The 25,418-nt window shown below is 40.8% G+C and overlaps 2 protein-coding genes across 2 annotated transcripts in view; both read left to right on the top strand.

Annotated features, from left to right (window-relative positions):
- Positions 1-25,418, top strand: part of LOC119912224 (macrophage mannose receptor 1-like) — a 357,347-nt gene that overhangs the window by 132,504 nt on the left and 199,425 nt on the right. The gene's annotated exons all lie outside the window — the stretch shown is intronic.
- Positions 1-25,418, top strand: part of LOC119912225 (macrophage mannose receptor 1-like) — a 44,570-nt gene that overhangs the window by 7,009 nt on the left and 12,143 nt on the right. Inside the window, exons 6-12 of the mRNA XM_038731321.1 lie at positions 21,011-21,246; positions 21,890-22,147; positions 22,629-22,886; positions 23,684-23,830; positions 24,114-24,362; positions 24,454-24,553; positions 25,180-25,415. Coding sequence (XP_038587249.1) covers positions 21,011-21,246; positions 21,890-22,147; positions 22,629-22,886; positions 23,684-23,830; positions 24,114-24,362; positions 24,454-24,553; positions 25,180-25,415 — 1,484 coding nt within the window. The remainder of the gene's footprint in view (positions 1-21,010; positions 21,247-21,889; positions 22,148-22,628; positions 22,887-23,683; positions 23,831-24,113; positions 24,363-24,453; positions 24,554-25,179; positions 25,416-25,418) is intronic.

Raw genomic sequence — 25,418 nt, 5'->3', positions numbered from 1 at the left:
CAATCACTCATGTGATAAATACGTCTCTGGCTTCAGGAACCTTCCCGACCACTTTCACAAAAAGCCCTCACTTGACCCAACTCAAGTTGAGAACTATCGACCAGTGTCTCTTCTATCTCTCAGCAATGGGCATCTCGAGTAAAGCACTCCTGTGGTTCGAATCCTACCTCTCGGGGCGTTCCTACAATGTTTTGTGGCAAGGACAATTATCCTCCTCCCACTGCCTCTCCACAGGGGTGCCCCAAGGCTCAGTGCTTGGGCCCCTTCTCTTAATCTACACCACCTCACTGGGGCCGATCATTCGCTCCACGGCTTCTCTTACCACTGCTACGCAGACGACACGCAACTCTACCTATCTTTCCCACCAGGCGATCCCACTGTCTCAGCACGGATCACGGACTGTCTATCGGACATATCTGCATGGATGAAGGCTTGCCACCTTCAACTAAACCTCTCTAAGACTGAACTCTTGGTCATTCCAGCCAAGCAATCTATCCACCATAACATCAAGCTACAAATTGACTCCGCAACCATCACTCCAACCAAGGTGGTAAGAAACTTAGGTGTCATGATTGATGACCAGCTGTCCTTTTCAGACCATGTTGCTGCTGTCTCTCGCTCATGCCGCTTTGCTCTATACAACATAAGGAAAATCAGGCCCTACCTCACTCAGTACGCCAGCCATCTTCTGGTACAGGCCATGGTTATTTCTCGCATCGACTATTGCAATGCCCTCCTAGCAGGTCTTCCAGCTTGTGCGGTGAAACCCTTACAAATGGTTCAGACCGCAGCAGCGCGTCTGGTTTTTGATCAGCCCATAAGGACTCATGTCACTCCATTACTCAGTGACCTCCACTGGCTCCCCGTGGCCTTCAGAATCAAATTCAAGTCACTAATGCTTGCATACAGAGTGACTACTGGGTCTGCACCCATCTACCTAAACTACATAATACAAACTTACGTTCCTTCTCGCCCGCTACGCTCCTCCAATGAACGCCGCCTCGCTCTGCCATCCCTTCACACAAAGCAATCCCAGTCCTGGCTATTCTTATCTGTGACACCACGATGGTGGAACAAGCTACCACACGCCATCAGAGCAGGAGTGTCCCTCTCTAACCTCAAGAAGCTCTTGAAAACTCATCTCTTCTGTGAACACTTCCTCTTATAACACCTCTTACTCCTAACCTCTAACATGCTCTTCCTGTGCTCTTCTTCTTCTATCCCCTACAATGATCTTGTATTGATTGCACTTTTTGTTAACTCTTACTTCCTTCCCTATGTATCTGCCCCATTGATGTGATATGTACTGTGAGCTCTTAATAGTATGTATTGTCAGTTGTAGATCTGTAGTTGATGCTCTCTTGATGCTTGTATGTTGTTCCTCAAATGTAAGTCGCTTTGGATAAAGGGGCCGCCAAATGAGTAAATGTAAATCACTGAGACCCATACAAAACTAAAAGAGAACCGTCTGATAGGCTAGACTTCAAATTCTACTGAGGAAAGTGAAAACAGAACTTGAGACAGGCAAGCTGTCCTCAACCTTTTGTGTTGACATCAACCTATTGCGGTGTCTGACATGTCTCCCAAATCTTGTGACTGCACCAGTATGACCTTCATGTAACCTACGAGGCTGCGTGCAAACCGCGGGACATTGGTCAACACCATTTGTCTGGTTCAAGCAAATGAGCTACACTGAGTGAGCCTGGATCAGGTAAATGAGCTGCACTGACTGAGTCTGGAACAGGGGATGTGACTGCACTGATTGAGTCCAGATCAGGTGATGGGACTGCACCAACTGAGTCTGACATCACCTCAGCCTCCTCCATTGTAGCGAAGCCATGTGCAGGACAGTCAAGAGTGTCAGCAAGGACATCGTCGGGGACGGAATCACTTTTTGCATCAGGGGATACGCCACCATTCACAGCATCATTGCTAACAGGATCCAGAACTTCAGGAGTATGCATGAGCCAGTCCATAGTCTCTGCATTGCAATCCACATTGTCCACCACCACTGAGCCCACTTCCACCAGCCACATCAAAGGGATCTGAGCCCACATGGGAGTTTCGACCACATCCAGGTTAAGAAAGTCAACTGGGAGTAGAAGGTTCCTGTGCACAACTCTCTCTGCCAGTTTGAGCGAGCATCTTTTATCCTGTACACATGAATCCTGGTCCTCACTGACACAATGTCATAAGGGGATGAATCCCATTTATCATTAAGCTTCCTCAAGCCCCTTTCAACACGATTGTTGGCCAGCAAGACTCGATCACCCACAGCCAATGGGGAGCCCCTGACCTTGCGATTATAGAGCCTGGCGTGATGTGCTTGCTCTCCAGACTGTGTTGCCGAGCAATCCGTGTGGCCTCACATAAGTCCTACTTCAAGCGAGTAACAAACTCATTACAGCTGACCACTTTTTCATCCTGGAGCAGATGCTGGAACATGGTGTTAATAGGAAGGCGCGGAACCCACCCAAACATGAAGAAAAATGGGGCGAAGCCGGTGGTCTCGTGTACTGTGCAGTTGTAGCAGAAGGTCAATGTCTGCAAAACCTGTTGCTACCTGGCTTTTGTTGTCGGGGGAAGGGTTCTCAACATATTTCCAAGAGTCCTATTGAAGCGTTCCGTGACACCATTACCCATTGGGTGATATGGGGTGGTGTGTGACTTGGTGTGCACCCCTGCCATCTCCAAAAGGTCTCTCATGAGCCTGCTTTCAAAGTTGGCACCCTGATCCGAATGGATTCTTTTGGGTAAGCCATATACACAGAAAAAGTCATCCCCAAACCGATGAGCAGCATGATTTTGTAGATTGGTTCCTACAGGGGAAGGCAGGGGCCATTTTGGAGAAATTGTCCATTACTGCCAAGACATCGACTGTTTTCTTGTCGCTCAGTTCGGCAGACCAAAAGTCAATACACACCAAACCTGATGGCCAGCAGCATCATGAATGCAGAGCAGGATCTGATGTTTAAGGCTATCTGGTACAATAAACTGGAAGAGCTTCTTATTCACCTGGTGGTCTTTCCTCACTCTGTACAGGATCCCATTTTGTAGCTTTAGCTTTTTCCAGTGTCTGAGGAGCTTATTGATGCAGGCAGGTTCAGATGCAGCTTCCCGTCTGGTATCTTTCCTATGATTTTGCACATAAAATAAAACTCTGCTTATCGTTGTATCCTGTTCCTGAAGGCTCAATAGCCGGCTCCGAGGAATGGCAATAGAAGGGTCCTCACCAAGCAGCTGTGGCAAATGTGGGTAAGTGCTAGGCAGACTGGCAGCTGACACTTCTTCTGGACTGATGGAACCCCCCATGTGCTAAGACACAGCCCCAGCACCAGGATCCGAAGACTCGGGCCTGACTCCCGTACATCTTGACAGTTATTGGTCAGCCTAAAGGCATCCTGCACTGTGTCCCTGACAATGCCCTTGACCTCGTCCAGAAGTTGAAAATAAGGTTCTTTGAGCAGTTGATGACTAACACATGATTGGACAAATGGCTCGCGGCTCAAGGCGACTGCAACAGTGTTCTTTTTTCCATCAATCTCTTTATTGAATTTTGAACATAAAATAAGAACAAACATACTTCCCCTTCACATACAAAAATTACAGAAATATAAACACAAAGAATCAACAAAAATAAACAATGACAAACAACATAATAATAATAGTGATAAAAACCAAAAAAAACCCCCAAAACATTAACTACTAGCTGTGAGTGACGGTCGCAGCAAAAACAAGGGACAATAAGTCTACTCAGAATTGTCTGGGAAGGTCAGCTTCCCAACATATTCAAAAAAGGGGTCCCATGTCTTTGAAAATTTCACCTGGGAGCCCTTTAACATATGCCTAATTTTTTCCAGTTTGGCAAAGTAAAGGACATCCCTAATCCACTGAAGGTACGATGGAGGTGTAGGAGATTTCAAGAGTATCAGACGCTTTGCTAACAAATTAACAAAGGCTATGAAGATATTGAGCTCTGCAGACAACGACCCTGTGACAGGAGTTACCCCGAAAAGTGCAGTGACAGCATTAGGCACTATTCTCTTCCCTGTGACCTCACTCAAAGAATCAAAACTATTTTGTCAATAAGTTATTAGGACAGGGCAAGACCAGAACATATATATCTGTGTTGCTGCTGTCTGATGACAGCGGTCACAAGTTGGGTCAATGTTGTGAAACATCTTAGAGAGCCTGGTCTTAGTCAAATGAGTGTGGTGTAAAATTTTACACTGGATCAATCCATGTTTGGCACAAATTGAAGAATGGTGTACGTTGTCAACAACATTCTCCCACATATCATCAGTGAACGCAAAGCCTAAGATCTTCCTCCCAAAGTGCTTTAAAGGACGACAAAGAAACCAATCGGAGTGAGTGGATCTGAGCATTAATGAATGAAATCATACCCTTCAAAGCAGGAGCTGGTTTTAAGAAAGTCTCAAGGGGTGTGTCAGAGGGTATAGAAGGAAACTGAGGGAACCTATGAGAAACAAAATTACGGATCTGCAAGTATCTAAAAAAGTGTTGATTTGACAACTGTTTAAATGAGGCGAAAGTATTGTCAATGTAGAGATCCTTAAATGATTTAATACCCTTATTGGACCAAACCACAAATGCACGATCAATTAACGATGGAGGAAAGGAGTGATTAGAGAATATGTTTGAAGACCAAAGCAATGTCTAAACTGATTCCAAATCTTCACAGTTGTCTTAATAATGACATTTTTGGTGTAACTTGTGATAACTTATTTAATAGGCGAATGAACCAGAGCTGAAAGTGAAACTGGCTTACAGGAAGATTGTTCCATTCCCAACCAGACTGATGATATAATAACTGTGAACCAGAATGTAGCCAAAACTGAATAATTTGGTTTCATTTATTCAAGGCCATAAATGAAGGCTTCTGAGTTTCTGGTCCAAAGTAGCTCACAACGGTCGGATGAGGTTGCAACAACAAAATCAAATAAACTCACACATTCTCCGTAGGTTCGCGAGGCCTCGGGAATATAAGGCTAATGTTTAATGTTGCTGAGATTAAGCAGGCAGCTCCAAACAGAATAAAAGAATCAAATCTCTCGCTACGAAATTTGGAATTCAGGGTCGTAGCTTTCTCAGCTCGTCTGAAGGAGATTTAAGTACGAAACAAAAAAAATCGGAATTTCAAAAGTAAAGGAAGTTAAGAGAACGTATATGTTTAGTTTCAAGAAAGTTTAAAAGAGAAGAGTTTTTTTTGAAGAGGAAGAAGCCAAAACAAAAGAGAGCAGGGCCTTTTTATTGATCCCGCTAGGTAGTGTCGTCAATTTTGGGGATGGTCTCCCAAACGTCGCTAAGGTGTTTTTTTTGGGATAAAGAAATATACGTTGCGGGTATTTCCCTTTAATGCCTCTCCACAATATCGACATTTGGAAAAATACTTAGTTCTAAACATTCTGATAAAGACAGTTAAAACAAGGCTAAACACTATGGAAAAAGGTTATAATGGTTATATAAAATGCAACAAAGCTTGATTACCTGTCCTCAGTATACTTGCTGGTTATTGGTTTTAACTCATGAGACAATTTAGATGTAAGCATGACAGTAAAATTTCGTTTATGCAATTACATGGTGATAGTTAGGCCTACTTAACGATTCTGTCAGTGTAAGCCGAGTTTTAAACACTTGCGTGTTATACCTTTCTTGCCCCATTGGTTGCGCTCGGCACACACAAGAAAAGAGCAGACATTCCACTTTAACTGAGAGGCTGGTGATGCCTACGAGCGTTTCCATGGATAATTTAGTAAGAAATTGTATATGAAACATTTAACTAAAGCATTAGTTAGCATTGAATAGACAGTGATTACTAGGGAGTAACAGGGATGAATTAAGACAACACAGAAAGAGGTTAGAAAACTAGTTCAAGATTACTTTCTTATGGGTCTGCTAGTCTTCAAACATCACTAAAGGATAACAACAGGGTTATTACTTACTAAACTCAGAGGGAAACACTGCTGCTCACTCAGCAAGGTTATTATTATTATACAACTGGTATTTAAACAGAATAAACACAGTTATAATGGAACCTTGCTTGGTTCGAGAAACGAGGGATCTTATGGTCTCTCTTCTCTGCATTCCTGGCTTATCGCACCGGTTATCAGAGAATGAAATGGTGGTTTATGGCTCAGCCGTTCTGTGGAGAGAAAAGAGTCAGGTTGAGGCTGGAGGTGACCTGCTGGAGGGAGAAGGGGTCAGATCCCCCCTTTCCTGTCCTGTGGACTGTCTTTAGTGACACTTTTACGGCTAGAAAGGTTCACTAAGGCTCTTTGAATACACAATCCTTAAGCAATTCATTGTCTGATTAAGTCTCTTTCGGTCCTCACCAAACACCAGGCAATGTCTCTGGGTTTTACATGTGAAAAGGTCAACTCTCGGGGAGGGAAACTTCCCTCCCCCTTTTGACACCATCTGACCTTCTTTGAAGTGCGTCTGGTTGAGTTCACAACACAGAAGAGTAGTGAAATTAGCGAGATAAAGATCCTTGAATTTAGCAGTAACCTGAATCCCAAGATATTTTAATTCGTGCTGAGCAACTTTAAAAGATAGGGTATGAAGTGGTTAATCATGCGCTGCCTTATTAAGAGGCTGTAAGTAGACTCTGCAGTCTACTTATATCTGAAGGACAGAGGACACTCGTTTGAAGACCACCAGATGCACATTTTAGACAGAGAAGATGGATGATTTGAAAGAGGTGTCAAGGAAGCCATCTACACCCGGGTCGAGAAGCCGTCATTGAACAAAGGAAGGGGTCTACGCCACCACTTATCCCCCACTTACAATGCTGTCCTTTCATCACTTCCCAGGAAACTCAACAAACGTAACCTATTGGCCTCAGGTGAAGATACCAATGATGATCGTTCAGTCTTGGCCACCGGTAGTCCTAACGACAGTGTTCCTGGTTGCTGTAACGACAAACGAACCAGCAGTATCGATGACCCTGGCAAACGACCCCACTGAGGTTAAATAGATGAGTTTCCCCGCCAGTCAGTCAGAACTGAGTAAGTCCTTTGGATGAGGGACGAAACGTCTTCCAGTATCTTCAACCAAGTCCAGTTGCCCTTGACTTTAACCTTCATTGGATAACTATGACTTGGATGACTGAGAATCTTCATAGACATCTTATTAACAGGAAGAAGCTCACTCATACCTAAATTTAGCTAATAACCAGATATGGATCCAAATGAAAGAAGAACAAAGAGTGTAGCTGGGACTGACACAGAGAAGTCAGTAATGAATAAAAGAAGATCGTCTGCATATAGAGACACTGTTCTTGCCCACTACTCACAATGCCTTTAATGTGCGGGTCACCACGAAGCGCATTGGAAAGAGGCTCAATTGCCACTGATTATTATTTGTCCTAACTGAAGCTAAAGGCGGGGAGTATAAAAGCTTCACCCAAGAAATTAAATTTTCCTTAAAGCCAAATTTCCCCAAAGTATAAAGTATATAAGTATGCCCACTCAATGCGGTCGAAGGCCTTCTCCATGTCTAAAGATATAATTGCTTGAGGTAAGGTTGTTGATGTAAGATTATAAATACTATTAAAGAGCCTTCTCAAATTAAAAAACAAAGAGCAAGCATTTTTGATAAAATTTTGAAATCAACATTTAGTAAACTAATTGGTCCTAAGAAGAACAACTAAGAGGGTCCTTGTCCTTTTTCAAGATAAGAGATGCCTGAGTAATTGTTGGGGGAAGTTTACTTCTTTTAATTCATCATTTATTTTTCTGGGTCTATCATAATGCCTGGAGATGTGGCAATTTCTAGAATCTGATGGGAGGAGATAGTCTGCCGTAATTGATGCGCCAACATTCACCTGCTTTGTCCCCCTGTGCAAAGTACGCACTACCAGTCTTAAGTAACCGATCCACAGCCAATGTGGTAAATTCTGACTGAGCTATAAGGTGTTCCTCATATAACTCAGGGGCTGGAGAAGTGGCATACACGGCATCCAATTGGGCAATGTGATTAGTTAGAGTGACCAATCTCTCCCTCTTCAGCCTTCTATCGTGATTCACGTAAGAGATAATTTGACCTCTAATGTAAGCTTTCAAAGTCTCCCATAGGACAGACTCAGAAACAATCCAGGTGCCGTTAGTACTCAGAAAAAAATAAATTTTGCTGGAGATCATAAACAAATTTTTCATCTGACAATAAGCGTGTTAACCCCACTGAGGTAAAATAGCTAAGTTTCCCTGCCAGTCAGTCAGAACTGAAGAAGTCCTTTGGATGAGGGACGAAACGTCTTCCAGTATCTTCAACCAAGTCCAGTTGCCCTTGACTTGAATTGATTGATTTTACTGTCTAAGCATTGACAACTGGTACAAAAATGAAAAAAGTGCAATAATCAACTGTAGATAACCCAGGGCCAGTATACAAAACAAATGACAACCAGCAAAGAAAAAAAAAGTCTAAGATGTGAAGTTTGTAAACATTAGACTGATCCTGGCACCCAAAATGTCCACTCTACTTACAGTTCTTGTTAACAAAGTCAATGGCCAAAGAGGGGTCCTCAAAACGCTGCAAAGAGCTATCAGGCATAGTGATCCTAAGTGTGGCGGGGTATAGAAGCACGTACTTTACCTCCTGGAAAGGAGCGCAGAGTGTGCTTTACAGCAGCAAAGGTAGAACACTTGGCAACAGAGGATGTAAAGTCAGGGAACACAGAGATCCATGTGTCCTTGTAAAGGAGTGGAGAAGACTTTCCTGCTCGCTGTAGAATCGTGTTCCAAACACGGAAAAAATACACCCGCACGATAAAGGCCCAAGGTTGGGTCCCAGCCGCTGGTTTTTCCCACAGATAGAGAGCGGTGAGCACGATCAGGTAGCGATTTTTCTTCCTGTCCCAATAAATCCTGTAGCAAGACTGCAATAAAATCAGTAGGATGCGGTCCCTCCACTCCCTCCGGTACACCAACCACACGAATATTGTTTCTTCGAGATCTACTTTCCAAGTCTTCGCACTTATCATCCAGACGATTCATCCGAGCAGTTAACTTGCTAACATTAGCCTCGAGTTCGCTTATACAGAAGCTATGGTCGTTAGCGGCCTGCTCCACTAACCGCTGAAGTGGTTCAATTGAGGCTTTCAGTTCCCCTCTAACAGATGAGATCTCAGAGTGCAATCCAACAGCAACAGTGTCCATTTTAGAGAATATATCATTCTTAAGTGCTTCCATCATGGCCTAGCATCCAGAGAGTCTCTGGGTCCGGGTCCAGCGTTGTGGGATCAGGAGCAGGGGGGTGTTTTGCAGCCTCCTTTTTGGGTGTCCTGTTTCTGTTGAGTATTGTACGTCTTGCAACGCCCAAGTTGAAATAATTGGTATAAACTGTCTTCTAACTACAGAAAAAGCAGTCACAAAGACTTAGGTTAACAAAAGGTACAACAAAAAAACTGCAACAGTGTTCTTAATACCTGGTACATACTTCAAAGTCATACGCTGCAAGCTTGGCCACCCATCTTTCTTCACAGGCGTCCAGGCGGGGCTTTGTCAAGATGTAGGACAGGGGATTCTTATCTGTCCAAGCAGTGAAGTGCCTCCCCTTCAGCCAATGGCTGAATTTATCGCAGACAGCCCACTTCAGTGGCAAAAATTCCAGCCTGTGCGCTGGGTAATTCATCTGGGAATGGGAAAGCGTCTTGCTGACAAAGGCGACAGGCTACGCGATTGTCTCACCAGGTGACACTTGAGATAAGACGGCTCCAATGCCATTGAACAATGCATCAACAGCAAGAATGATGACATGCTGATGTACAATATTCAAAATAACTCCTATTACATCGCCATAGACATATTATTATGGATTACATTTTAACCCAATCTCACTCTAAAGCTCCATTTTACAAATATAGAACCAAGATATGCTGTTCTACCACCTTGTGGTGGCAATGGAGTATAGCAGGCCTGTCTGCAGCCTACACAAATTTACTCCTGCCAGTTTAACTTGTCAACTACATACACTGCAATAAAATGCTTTACATTTTTATATACACTCACATAAAGGATTATTAGGAACACCATACTAATACTGTGTTTGACCCCCTTTCGCCTTCAGAACTGCCTTAATTCCACGTGCTGAAAGCATTCTTTAGAAATGTTGGCCCATATTGATAGGATAGTATCTTGCAGTTGATGGAGATTTGTGGGATGCACATCCAGGGCACGAAGCTCCCGTTCCACCACATCCCAAAGATGCTCTATTGGGTTGAGATCTGGTGACTGTGGGGGCCATTTTAGTACAGTGAACTCATCATGTTCAAGAAACCAATTTGAAATGATTCGAGCTTTGTGACATGGTGCATTATCCTGCTGGAAGTAGCCATCAGAGGATGGGTACATGGTGGCCATAAAGGGATGGACATTTAAACGATGCCCAATTGGCACAAAGGGGCCTAAAGTGCGCCAAGAAAACATCCCCCAAACCATTACACCACCATCTTGCAAACTGTAGCCTCTTTTTCCTATTTGTAGTGGAGATGAGTGGTACCTGGTCGGGTCTTCTGCTGTTGTAGCCCATCCGCCTCAAGGTTGTGCGTGTTGTGGCTTCACAAATGCTTTGCTGCATACCTCGGTTGTAACGAGTGGTTATTTCAGTCAAAGTTGCTCTTCTATCAGCTTGAATCAGTTGGCCCATTCTCCTCTGACCTCTAGCATCAACAAGGCATTTTCGCCCACAGGACTGCCGCATACTGGATGTTTTTCCCTTTTCACACCATTCTTTGTAAACCCTAGAAATGGTTGTGCGTGAAAATCCCAGTAACTGAGCAGATTGTGAAATACTCAGACCGGCCCGTCTGGCACCAAAAACCATGCCACGCTCAAAATTGCTTAAATCACCTTTCTTTCCCATTCTGACATTCAGTTTGGAGTTCAGGAGACCTGAAAATTCCCCTAGTGCATTTCCAGGATTTGCGGCCCATCTAAGATCGGCTCCAAGGTCTTTTGTCCAGATCTGCGGCATCCTTAGCCTTATATATTTTCTTCAAGCCGAATGACCCTGGCCAGGGTTACACTCTCCCTTTTTCCCTTAATCCAATTTGCCTATTCCTTAAAGCCTAGTTTCACGTGACAGTAGTTTCCATCCCACATGAATTAAGGTTATAAGAATCTGAGGGCCCATATTCTTAATTTTTAAAGTTATGAAAGCTCACTTTCCGTTACTCCTAGGCTATTCCTTTTTCTTCCTTTTATATCGATCTATCTTTCTTCATTATATTCACACCCCTTTTTGCGTTATCCACAACGCACACACAATTTAGAACGGAGTCTTCTCACACATCCAACCGTAAGCATTCACACGGGATCGAACCGGTGTACCCTTTAACGCACACACAGACACACAAACTGACCAGCGCCCACAGTTTATGAGAAAACTCACCATATACGCTAGCTTCTGGAGCGCGAGTCAGCTCGACGGAGCCCTGCGATGGAACGATGAATTCAGGAACAACACGGTCCCATCTGGGGTGCCAATTTCTGTGGTGTCCGAACAATAATGCTGCGATGATGTGTTGAGAAGAAATCCGCTTGAAACTGTTCTTGATCATACAAGTTTATTAAATCAAGGAGTTCAGCATCAATTACAAGCTCTGCAGCAGCTTGGAGAGTGACCCAGCCTGATGGCCACTCTGTCTCTCTGTACATCAAACATATCTTACATAGGATATGTTTGTTAGGTACCATAGAAGGGTTTGAGTCTGCAAAATAAAGCTCCAACCCATAGAAGGGTACAGTACTATTCTGAGGTAACAAAACAAGGGGTCAGTGGTCAAATTCTATAGAAGGGTTCGGTCCCTACATAACCACCAATCACTGCTCTCCCCTTAGGAGGTCACTGACCCTCTGTTCTGCTGCTACACACATAATCGCAGCATTATTGTTCAGACACCACACTAACTACTGTGGGTCACCCGTACTGCACTGCAATTAGCTCATAACAACCTTTTGCTGGGAATTTCTGTTAACAAAATAAAATACCGCTGAGTAGATAGACCATGGTTAGTAGTCCCAAGTTTAACAGGAATTAAACCATAAACATATGTTAATTGTTTACACTGTTACATGCACAGAGGAGCGCTGGTCTTGGGCGCTTGTCACAGATATGAATGAGCTGGGCAGATGCAAACATTATGAAATTAAGTTTAAGGCTTTATTGTTCTACTAATACAACTAAATCCAGTGAGCGCATACCATGGCACTGGTGGCCGTGCCCATATCGCCCTCTAACAAACAAGTGAAAGCAAGTGAAATACTTTTACTTTCCATTAACAGCGCATTAAAGGTGTATTTAGTCTCTACAGAACAAATGTAGACTACACACTGTAACATCTAAGTCAGATGATGATGAGTCACTGGATTGATTCTGATATATTTTCAGTATCCTGTTGTTGAAAAGAGCATTGGTTTATTTTGATGGACATTCGCCTGATTTTTTTTACTAATTCACATTGGTAACTTTATAGCGAAGCTGGCGGTGAATCCATCAAATAGAATGTTGCAGGTGCAACTAATATTTCACTCAGTAGCTACCAGCTGTTGTTATTTATTCAGCAAACACTGATTTCTGAGATGCACAGAGAGAGAGAGAGAGAGAGAGAGAGAGAGAGAGAAAATGTAAAAACAGTCTTGTTGGGCTTCACACATGACACACAGCTTCTTCTGTAAAGGTTTACTCTGCTTCAACAACAAGCTGCTACTGCTACAATAATTATTTGCGTTGTAAAGATTATGTTCATAGATGCTTTAGGGATTATTAAACTGTATTGGCTGCCTGTGCTCTGGCAAAGCAAGTGGTTTGGTTTGCTACATGTCAACAATAAAAGATACAGGCAACAATAGCAGCCTGGGCAGCAAGCATGATATTTTAAAAATGTTCAAATCAATAAGTTCATGAAGATTTTAAATTGAAAATAATTGTATTTTATATTGTAACAGAAATAGCTAAAATCAGATAATCAACAAGCATAGCATATTGCATACCTTAGAAATTGCTATGTTGGACAGTGTCTGTTTCTAACCTGATGCACAGTAGTGCATCACAATATATAATATATATTTTATACTTTTACTTGAGTAGGTTTGTCATTTTTTACTTGATTGAATTATGGGAGTAATTGTACTTTTTCTTAAAGTAAAAAGACTTTTTAGGCCAATGGCATGTCATCAGAGTTTGCATTGAATTCAGTTCTGTGTTCACAAACATTTGTTCATTTCTTAGATGCAAGATGAAGTGACCACAGAACAGGGAAAGTCATGCCCCTGAACCCCCCTAGCATTTCCAGTGTTTCTCCTAGGATGGAGTTGCAGCATCGGTGGTGGAGCAGAAAAAATTTAGTGCATAGTGAGCCCTGCAAAAGTGACTCTTTTCACAGACTTGAATCTTCAAATCTTGTTCATTAAAATGAACTAATCTTTTTTTGATTCATTTCTTTCATTTGAACCATGGTGGTTTTTGTGGTAGCTTTAAGAGATAAATGCTCCGGCATATGTGCAGCTACAGACTCCATTTGAGCTGTAAGTTGCAGAAAAGATGTTGATCTTGATGTTGTATTTGGTGTTTGCTAAAAAACATTTTTAGTTTAGGAGCTATGCCCTTCCAAAGTGAAGGGTTTTACAGCTTTTAGCAGACTTTAGAGTGTGTCATGTGATCATGTTAGTGTGGAGAGGAGGATTTTGCCGACCAGATTTTTTTTGTAAACTGCTGCCAGTCGTGTATATTTATCTCCATAAGCACAAAAAGGCTGCTCAGTGGACGTTTAGTTTTTTATCTCTGATCCTTAAGTGATTGAAAAGTCTCAGTCTCTCATTCACTCCCTGTTGTAGCTGCAGCCTGAGTCTCCCCATGTCACTAATTCTTTAACTTGCTGAATTCCTCCCTGTTTGGAGTTGGGACACAAGATGTATAGAGGTTCGATTGCCAACTCCGGCACCATTGATAAATGCTTTCAACTTTAAACAGCCGTGTGGAGACCGTCTTGCAGTGGTCTGTTTTGAATGGGTGTCTTGTTAGTCTTTCTAAATGAAGTAATTGTATACATGGAATAAGTTTTTCATAAGATTAGTCGCTTTCTGTGTCTTCATGTTATTATGTAACACTGGACTACATGTCACAGAAAATATGAGCACAATCATAACAGTGCTGTCCCACACATTTGTGGTCATAGATTGCACTCTATTGGTGCTTTGAAGCATAACATGCATTCAGTTCCCAATGACTTGCTGTGGTGTTTTTAAATTTGTATCTTAGTCTTTCTAAATGCAATCAGTGTTTATTCGATAACAGTGGACTGGACCTCAAATAAAACATATATATTGAAGCTAAACAGTGGTGTGCCAGGAATGTTTGGTAATTGAGCGCCATCTGTTGGTAATTTAGAGGCATTTCATGTCCATGAAAACCACAGCAAATAGAGAAAGTTAAAATCAGCAACTTGAATGAGTGTGTCTGAGTAGTGCAGTGGTTAAGTGCTTGCCCTCCCAAGCCCAGGATTGGTGGTGTAGTGTACCTATGTATGATTAAAATCAGGATAATGGGCTCAATGGAATTTCAGTTTGGTATTGTGAAGGGAGAATAATTTTAAGAGAATAAGGGAACAAATGATCGTATGTGATGTTTCAAGTTGAGTTTAAATAAACTAGGGGTTTCTTAACTAAGGATTAGGACCAACTATAGGACACCATTGAAAGAACTTTCTTCAAAAGTTGTGTAAAACGGTCAGATAACTTAAAACAACAGAATCAAATAAGACACATACATTCGCCATTGGTTCGCGAGGCCCAGGGAATATAGGCTAGTTAGCTTTGCTTAATTTTTAACAAAAGTCTGGCAAAAGTTTCTTCCCAGGCAGCTCCAAACAAATAGTCAAAATCATGTCTCGGAAAAAAAAGAGCTTTCTCAGGTCATCTGGAAGGAAGTTGAAAGTACGGAAAAAAGCAGGATCAGAGATCTTTTATTTTGTCTCCTTTTGGGACGTGACGTAATTTTGGAGTGGGATTTTACTGGGGTGCAGCCTTTTGTGTCTCGAAGTTTTAACTTTTTGTTGGAAGGAAAAGTATATTTGCACGTGTTTTCAATTAATCTCTTCTCCACAATATCAACATTTGAAAAAAATACTTAATTCTAAACATTTATATAAAGGCTAACAAAACAAGATCAAACACCAGAGGGTTATTTGTTTCTTAATTGTTATAAGACTTAATAGTAGGCGTTAAACAACTTAACGACCTAATTCCAGTATACAGTTGATGGTTACATGTTTTAACTCTGGAGACAAAATATATGTCAGCATTTAAACAAAGAATCCATTATACAGTCACATTGTGATAGATATTCGATACTTCTCATCTTACGAAGAATTCAAAATACTTGTTTGTTATACCTTTTCTGTCCTCTTGGTGGAGCTCTGGTTCGATGATATTCAACTTTTAATTCAATACTTGAACTGGGAACTGGAAAATGGATTAATATATAACAGGAAAGTACGGATGCACGTTTTAACAAGAAATGATATAAGAAAACATTTAGCTAAAGCATTAGTTAAACTAATTGATATGGATTAATAGGGAGAAATTAGGAAACTCTTGAAAGTTAGTTTAAACAGAACAAACACATCCTGTGGCTTATCACGTTCACATCAGCTAGAAAAAGAAGAGAGTGGTGTTTTATGGCTTCAGCCAAGAATCAGGGTGAGACAGGGCTGCATGGTACTTTTGATGTTGATGGTAATTTGGATAAAGCACTTTTGCCGTGTACGAGTATTATACGAGAAATACAAGTCAATGTCTGTGCTCGGATTGAATAAATATCCTCATTGGGTAGCTAACTGTGTCTGCGTTCTATGATAGGCTAGTCACAGCGCCCCTCCCCTACACACATACAGATTTATTGTGTTGCTGTGTCCCGCTCTGCTCACTCACACACAGAACACTGAGAGAACAGCTCTCTCTCTGTCTCTCCCTCAGTCACTAAGGTTCGTGGGTCTTTTCCGTTAACGTTTAGGGTGTCTGTTTTTTACTTTGGTTTGTAGTACTACTTACTTATTAACCAGTAGAGTTCTGGTAAACGTGGGGTTTGTTCAGACGTGGTGCTTGGTAGAATGCCACTCGTGTTGCGTCTCTGCCTGTCGGAGATTTTTTTTTCTTTTTTAAACCGTCAGCTGGCTCTAACCAGTTTTTTTACTTCATGCACTGAGTGTGTGACACGTTCTTGCTGTATTTTATAAAAAAATAAAGGTTGTTGTTGTATAAATAAATTATTTAAAATAATATTACAAATTAAGCTACACACACACACACACACACACACACACACACACACACACACACATACCTGGGGTCTGTACCACGAAGCTAGTTCAACAAACCCAGGATATGTTTTCGTTATCTGACTTCACTAAGCCTAACAATCGTGATAGGGATAAGCGGTACCACGAAGCTGGTTATCATCTCGGTAAATCAGCCCAGGGTTTCCCAATCCAGCCGGAAAGTGTTCACATAAAAGAGGCGGTGTTAGCAGCAGATGACTAAGTCCACTGTCATCAGAGCGTCATATTTTACGAACGAGGATTAAACTTTAACACTTCAGAAATACGACAGTAGCACGCCCGCATCTGACACATGCAGGGAGACAGAAAGTTGCTGACAGTGTGAATATCTAAATGAACAGGTGTAGTCTCTAATAATGCGTTGATAAAAAGTGTTCTCATGAGCTGTATGAAAATATCAGCCTTATTCTTTCAGCTCGGCTGTGTGTCGGCATTTCCACATTAAAAGACTCGGGCCGTTCTCCCTCACTTTAAAAAAACTTCAGAAATGAGATTAATTTTTTTTAACACACTGTGTTCCAAACATTGTTCTAAATTAAGTTCATAAAGCAATGAAACAAAAACTCCATTCATGCCATAAAATGTGCTCAAATAATATTTGAAAGACTGAATCTCAACATTTAGGCTGCTGCAAGCTCACGTCCCACCTTTTGCACCCTCATCGCAAAACGTGGGACGGAACATGACTACAGTCTCTATAGTAGGCCTTACGAACCTAGATAGATAGCCTACGTTCATATTAAAATTCAGTATTTCAATATCCCTACCAAACTGCTCATAATATTCAGCCTCATAAGAAAAATAAAACCCATTTATTTTAACGGCTGCGTCAGGGTGTGTGAAACAGACTGGGAGCAAATATTAAACACATTTAAAGGCAGTAAGTAGGCTGATCCTGCTGTACTGTAAAAACCTGTAGGCAACATTAGCCTAAGGCTTTTAATCAGTCTCTGTAGGATCGCCATAGTCAAGAGTTTCTCCACATCACCGCTGCAAACATAAAGCAGCCTATTGGCTAAAACAGTCTGTGGGATTTCCTACAGATGGTGATGTCATTTTCCAAGAGAGCTGATTGGTCAGTAGGTGGCGTTTTCACAGAGTCAATCTCTTTTCTGGAACATAACCTGCTCCGGAGCAGGTTAGCCTTCAGCATAAGTTACCATGGATTTATAGAAAGTAACTGGTAGCTGGTTGTAGTTCCTCCCTAGTAGACTGATCTTTGGTTGTTGTTTATTTATTATGTGCTCTAGCTTTTCCAACTATGTGTTCAGAGATATGGTGAAAATAATGGTCGAATATGATATGAAATTACATATTTTTCATTGGAAAACTGAACATTTTCTTGGGGGAAGATCCCCAAACCCCTGACCAAGACTAACACAACCACCACCATACTAGTTAGCCTTCTTCCTTTAACACGTTACATAGCAGCCAAAAGACATTCCTGCTCAGCTGCATAGTCTGAATGTGAGGGGAGACGTTTGCTAGCACTAACCAGCTTCACTTTTCCAGCAGTTTAGGAAAAAACAGAGAGACGTTTCTTGGTCTTGGCCCCCTTGTCTTAACATACAGTTAGTGGGAGAATATTTTCCTCCACTGGCATTCACTTTCACTTTCTGCTGCTCGGACAATCAAACAATCGCTACGCACCTCCCGATTTCATACCGGAGTTACATGCTCTTAACAGCACCTGTTATGTGGATGTTCTTTGAAGAACGAGGAAAGGAAGCTAGCCAAAACTTTAGTGTTGCGTTAAATGCTTCTTTAGAGTGCGAGCAGCATGTAGTGGTGTGGATTTGTACATTTTACATTGAATAAATTTGGAGCTACCCTAAATTCCTTTCTCCTCCCCAGAGAAGAAGGGGAGGGGTCAAAGTTGCTTTCTCTAAGTGCTATCCCGACCGTAAAACTGGCACCTTTTTGATTCCGAAGCTGATAACGCGGGGCCTGAGTGTTAAACTGAAAGGGACATGAACCAGCCATTGGCATCTCCCTGAACAGCCTATCAAAACTCGCCCCCCCACACACGTTTCCGTGGCAACTGACCTTATTCTTTGTTTTATTACCACATCAAAAAGGAAAACCCCTGTCCCACCCAAGTGTGACATGGTCCAGACACTGAACTTTCAATGTAAAAGGACTGCAGTCTCCAAAGACTCAAAGCATTTAATTGAGTTAATTAAATCTTTAGTTACCTGATTACGTTTGTCTCTGTTTAAGTAGTTATGTTAACTGTTGTTGCTATCTGTTGTTGATATTAGTGCTGAAAAGAAGTTACTTGTGCAGTGTTTTTATTTTCAGCAAGACACTCCTTCATCTAATGTAATCAATGCTTGTTCATAATACTTTCCTACAAAATTCCTTTAGAAATGATGACAAAGAAATGTTTTACGATACTCTAAATCGCCAGCTTGAATTTAAGGATGAATCAACAATATTCCCAGTTCCTAAGGAGAGACGATCTTTGATTTAATCCAAGCTTTCCTCATGTAACCTGAGCTCCCCCAAGTGGACGAAATAAGTATTACATGCCCTCATCGGAAATGCCGTTAAATGTATAAATATCCTGACCAATAATATGACTATTGTTTCCTGTTACCAAATGCCTAGAACAGTACAACCGTTCAACCATTGAGGTTCGATTGTGGAAAATATTTGATTGTAATACGTGCAAATAGATTTCTTTTCTTTAGACATTAAGTTTAGAAAGGCAGTCCCTTGGGACCTGAGACACCCCCTGGGGAACCACGCCCCAGACAACAAAAGAGCGACACGCGACCTCGCTTCTCTCTCTTCGCTGTTGGCTCTTCCACTCTGCTCTGCTCGCTGGACGCTTCGGCACACGCAGCGTGCCTCGCCAGGCAACGCAAAGACTCGGCCAGCGAAACAAACAGGCTTTTGTTCTTCTGAAGCTACACACCTGAAGTGCCGCGACATCGATCTGCCTTCAGTTTGTTTTATTTTCTTTATTTCTTTTGTTTGTTAAAGTTATCAGTCCGTTAAGTTACACTGGACTAATTCAGGAACGACCAAGTTCCATTTTAAGCCTTTTTCGTCGAGCCAACTTCACCGAGGTCAGACCAAGCCACGTGGTCTCGCCAGCTACAACGAAGGAAACCTGAAAACAGCTGAATTGCCAGACGGAGGAGGCGTTTTCAATCAGACTCGGAGAACCCCGGAGAATCCCTAGCAAAAAGCCAGGATCGGCAGCTAGCGTGGGACCCGTGCAACAGGCCAAAAGCAGGCTGTCGACAAGCAGTAAGACTTAACACACATTCTGTGATCAGATGTCCATTTAACTCCTAAATTATAGCATTAGTTTACTTTCATTAGCTCTTCTATGCCGTATGAGTCAAATGCTTCCCACAATCTTTTTATCACCTTAGTTAGAGAATAAATTCACTGTAATATAATCAAGAGCTGTGTGTGTTGCCTATTTATAGTTCCTGCCAAGAGAATTGACCCTTTAGATATGAGACTGACTGACTGATTTAAGATAATTGAGCGATTATTAACTAACTGATCACTAGTAATAATTGTATAATTATTCAAAACTACCTAGAGGTCCGGAGACTCTAGGATTATAACAACTCCGGTGGTGCCCTTAACAAGGAAATTTTGATTTTATGAATATTAATTCATAATTGGGTATCAATTCTCAGAAATTTAGTAAAATGCATAACTAAAATTTTTAGGTCTGCTACAAGCACACCGTGCAAGTGAAAAGGTGAAAACATTGATGTCAGAATACACTGCCCGCACCACCGCTTCTGACTGAATATAGGGGAAACACTGATATCAGCACACCCCCCCAGGTTCAAAGTCGCTCCTACGCCCTTGCTATCTTGTATTATAGGGACTGGTCATGTAGTGCTCCACCTTTTGCAGTGTGGGACTAATGTGGGGGGAGTTTATAGTAGCCTTAATGTTGAGTACCAGCCTTTCAACTACTATCTGAGCACATTTTATGCCAAACTGACACTAAAAAAAATAAATACAGAAGCTTTAGTCTTACCGATCACAGAGTAAAAGTGAACCACCATTTTACCTGACTGCTGAGAAAGAGGACAACGATATTAAGGATACTTAATGTACTGTTCCTGTACAGCTGGGTAGGTCTCTATTCACTATTATAATCATTAAAAAGCAGAACAGCAGGGCTTTATAACATTAGTAGTACATTAGGCAGCGTTAGCTAACTAACATTACATTAGGAACAATCCACAGCCGACGTTTTTCTGGATTTGTTTTAGGTTTTAGAAAGTGAATAAATCGAATCTTAGAATTAGGCTTTCAGCCTCTCTGGGTAGCACCCCAGGAACAGCGTTTGACCATATCTTGGAAAAATACAGCCAAAAAAAGGCTAGAAAACGACTCGTTTTTCAGTAGAGTCAATGGAGAGCGACTTCAGTTAGAACGAGTCCTATACTGCGCTGTGATTGGTCAGCTGTGTATTTGGGCCGTGGCTTAGCGAAGGGTCAATTGTAAGATGATTACATTGCACTGTTTTTGAGATGTTAATTAACAGCTACGTTGTCCAGGTGGCTGAACACTTTACCAAACCCTTAAATAATCACATAAACTACATTATTATATTTCCCACCAATCACTAACAATACAATGCAGTGTCTGATTTTTTTTCTGTTTTTCTCGCAGTATACGAAATCTGGCAGAAAATAACGTCATCACAAAGCTGGCAGCTGGGGACGCTGTGTGGATCGGTCTGTACTGGGAACAACTATGGTCTGATGGGAGCCCCTCTCTGTTTCAAAACTGGGCCGGTGGGCAACCAGACAGTCCAGAGCAGTGTGTCACCACAATGTTCAGAAACTCAGGACTGTGGTCAGATGATAACTGCTCCCTCTCTTTCCCGTTCATCTGTTACTCAACAAGTAATGCATTTTATTTCTACTCACATACTGTACTGAGATTCATTGTTGCATTAAGGGAGTGTGTGTTATATATTAGAAATTGTAGATCATACCTTTAAGATCAGATTCACATTGAATTTAAATTTGTGTACATGTCTGTTAAAGCAGGAACAAGAATGTTCTTTTATTTTTATTTATTTTCATGACTGGGAATTATGTCAGTGATTGTGTCAACATGTTGCACCAAATTACATTGTGTGTGTTACATCAAAAAACCTGATGATTTTAAAATCTTGTTAGTGTGACTGTATAAAACTAAATGGATTTTTCTAACGTCCTCCTTCTTTACTTCAAATCATGTACTGTATTGGCCAACATATTAAACTCCTTTATTTCCCCATAGTTATCCAACTTAAAATCCTATGAATTTTTAATTTTGTTGTTCATTATATATGTCCTGTGAAATGAACGCTGTGATGTGGTTAGGTGTATCATGTGACACAACATTCTTCCCTTAAATAATTGTTTCTCTCATAGCCACCATTAGGTTTTCCTAACAAAATATACTAAGTGGATCAACCTGAATAGCCAGATGGAGCATGAATAAATATTTAAGCAAAGTTGTTTGATGATAAATTAATTCACTTCTCTTCTTCTGTCTCAGCTCCTCCAAAAACAGAAGACTTCAGATCAATAGGACAAAATGAGACCAGTATCACTCTGCAGTGGAATAAAGTGAACAACAACTTCAGCTTTATTCTCCAGTTTAATGATGCAGAGATCAACATCACTGCAGCAGATGGAGATGGACCAGTAACTCACACAGTCTCATCTCTCACTGCTGCAACTGAATACACATTCACTCTCTTCTCTGTGTTTGAGGACGTCAGAAGCAGTGGAGTAAACATTACTGCAGTTACCGGTAATATATGTCACTTTATTTCTATGCTCTGTATCTTTTTAGCGAGCCATCATCTGCTTTTCAGAGCACCAGTGTAAAACTAAGACGTATCTACTGGGTATAATATTCATTAAAGGAATTTGCTACTTAACAACATGGACTTTATTGCATGTTAATTTAACTCAGCATTGTTTTGGCCAACACTGTAAAATATTTTTTATTATATTAATATTATTTTATTTTAAACATTTGGTGCTTTGTTATTCTTCATTCATAGTGAAGTAAATCTCTGTTGTGATATTAAGTGTGATGGATATGACTACAGAATGTGACATCTGGATCCAGAAAAAAAACATTCATACTTAGTAATACAAAGAATTGTTTCACTCGCTCTGTTCCTGACAGACAGCTTTAGTTTGTATTTATGTGAGGAAAAATAATGAATCATCTGTAACTGAACATTGTCACTTTTACTGACTGTCGTTCTTTTTGTCTCTCTCAGCTCCTCCAAACGCAGAAAACTTCAGACCAACAAGACAAGATGTCACCAGTATCACTCTGCAGTGGAACAAAGTGAACAACAGCGTCAGCTTTATTCTCCAGTTTAATGATGCAGAGATCGACATCACTGCACCAGATGGAGATGGACCAGTAACTTACACAGTCTCATCTCTCACTCCTGAAACTAGATACACATTCACTCTCTTCTCTGTGTTTGAGAACGTCAGAAGCAGTGGAGTGAGCATTACTGCAGTTACTGGTAAGATGTTTGACTTCATTAATATGTATTTAACCTGGAATAACATTTTTCTTTTTAAAACTTTGAAAGCAACTGAACAGTTAATAGTAATTTACCAGCAGTAGTAGTTTAACCTTGTTACATTTGAACATTTTTCTTATTCCTTCTTCGTGTAATTAACTTCTGTTGTTGCTGATGTTTTCTTATCTTGTTTTTTTTCTGAGCACTTCTAAAACGACAATGTTAACATAACGTTACCTGGTCAGTCCTTGTTATTATTTTTACTTATTTTTGTTTTTGTATAAATTCAAAATGTATGCTTCATTTTATGTCCAGCTATGATATATGATGAAACTGAAGTTTGCCTGTTTGATTTTAAAGAGATATTAGCAAATTATCAATACATCTTAGAATATTCTTCTTTTCATGTAATCAGACATCTTCCTAAAACATTTCTGACTCAGTACTGCACATACAGTAAGTATTTCTCTGATAAACTGAGACAATACAGAAAATCCTGAAAACATATTTGTAATTGAACTGGTTCTTTTTTTATTGTCAGTGGTAAACAGTGAACACCAATTTACTGAGGCAGGCTGAAACTTGATCAGACTCAAGCTGATAGACAAAGTGTTTAGGCACTAAACATTAAATCCAGCAGGGCTGTTTAGTTCAGTTTGGTGAAGCATCCATTGTTTCCAGGCTCTGTAGTCAGGATACAGTGACTGCTGCTAGCACACAAAAATCTCACCAAAGTGTGAGTTGTATTGTAAAACCCCACAGTACAGCTGAACTCAAATAAATATGCTTTGTTTTAGGAAATCGTCAGTACTACTTTGAGAGTACACCACTGAACTGGACTGCAGCTCAGAGCTTCTGCAGACGGATCTACACTGACCTGGCCACCATAGAAACCTATACTGACGTCAATTCTGTACTCTACTACAGCTCATCAGGCTACACAGGCAAGTTCTAAAATTGGAATCACACACTGTGCATAACATTAACATAGTGTATATATATACACTGAATCATATGTACAACCACCAGAAAACAACCAAGTTTTTGATAAGCTTACTATGATTAGATAAAATTATAAAGTATGATCATGTGGAATGTGAAAGGCCCTCAATGAAAAATAGAGGAAACATGTAAATTAAGGGATGTTCAGTTTATTCATCTACATTTTATTTCAATTCAGCAACAGTTTTAATTCCAGCTGTATGTAATGAACATCTGTTTGAACAGGCAAGGCTTGGATAGGCCTCTACGGTGGGGGCTGGAGATGGTCCCTGAGTAACAGCAGCTTCTATGGTGAAGGAGAGACAGGGTTAAGAAACTGGGCCCCTGGATATCCTGGGTATGATTACGGACAACAGAAATGTGTGATGCTTCAAAGCCATTACTATTACTACTTCAATTACTACTTCTATGACTACACTGGAAAGTGGTTGGACGTTGATTGCAACTACCAATTCTTCTCTGTGTGCTACAACGGTGAGTTTTCTTATAGTGTAAGAATTAACAAAGGGCTAAATAGATCTTCTGCATAGCACATTGTTAATAAATTCTCTCAATATATTTCCAGGTTCAGTAAATGGCAAATCATCCTTTGTAAAAGTCAACACACCTTTGAATTGGATTCAAGCTCAGAGATACTGCAGGGAGAATTACGTCGATCTAGCCAGGTACAGTGTGCACTGATGAAGACTCCAACACATACAATAGTTCAGTACTGAACCAACTACTTAACAACTACTATCTGTTCTGTTGATGAAACTTGGCTTATTCAGTATTCTAACAGTTGATAGGAATCCCAAAAGGATTGGATGATCTTCCCTATTGTTTATTTTTTGTCCAAATGTTGTATTTGATACTTTGTGTCATTTGAATCCTTCCTGTTTTTGTTGATTTATTATTAATGTTTTACATGTATTATAGTTTTATAGTTATATATTTTTCATTTTTAGTTTTACGGATGTATGGCACTTGTAGCTGAGTCACATAGTATGATAATTATGATGATGATCATTGTGATGATTACAAACCATATTAGTGACAGAAGTATTGGGCTGATCGTATATCTTAATTGTAAGATGATTATTCTGCACTGACTTTAAGATGCTAATTAACAGCTACGTTGTCCAGGTGACTGAACACGTTACCAAATCCTTAAATAAACACATAAGCTGTAATATTATATATGATGTACTGCAGTGTGAATTCTTTCCTTTTTTTTTTGTCTGTTATGTTTTACCTCTTCAATTATTCTCCACTCACCCATGATGTGTATATGCTACTGTTTCTCTCACAGTGTACGTAATATGGGAGAAAATAATGCCATCGCAAAATTGGCAGCTTCTGACTCTGTGTGGATCGGTCTGTACTGGGAACAATTGTGGTCTGATGGGAGCCCCTCTGTGTTTCAATACTGGGCCAGTGGGCAACCAGACAGCACAGAGCAGTGTGTCACCACAGTGTTCAGAAACTCAGGATGGTGGTCAGATGATAACTGCTCCCTCACTTTACCGTTCATCTGTTACTCAACAAGTA

The sequence above is a fragment of the Micropterus salmoides genome, unplaced genomic scaffold, assembly GCF_014851395.1.
Source record: "Micropterus salmoides isolate LMB-PRFRI ecotype aquatic unplaced genomic scaffold, ASM1485139v1 Ms_hic_scaffold_2, whole genome shotgun sequence".
NCBI lineage: Eukaryota > Metazoa > Chordata > Actinopteri > Centrarchiformes > Centrarchidae > Micropterus > Micropterus salmoides.
The sequence above is the reverse complement of the archived record's forward strand: the minus strand, read 5'-3'. Positions and strand labels throughout refer to the sequence as shown.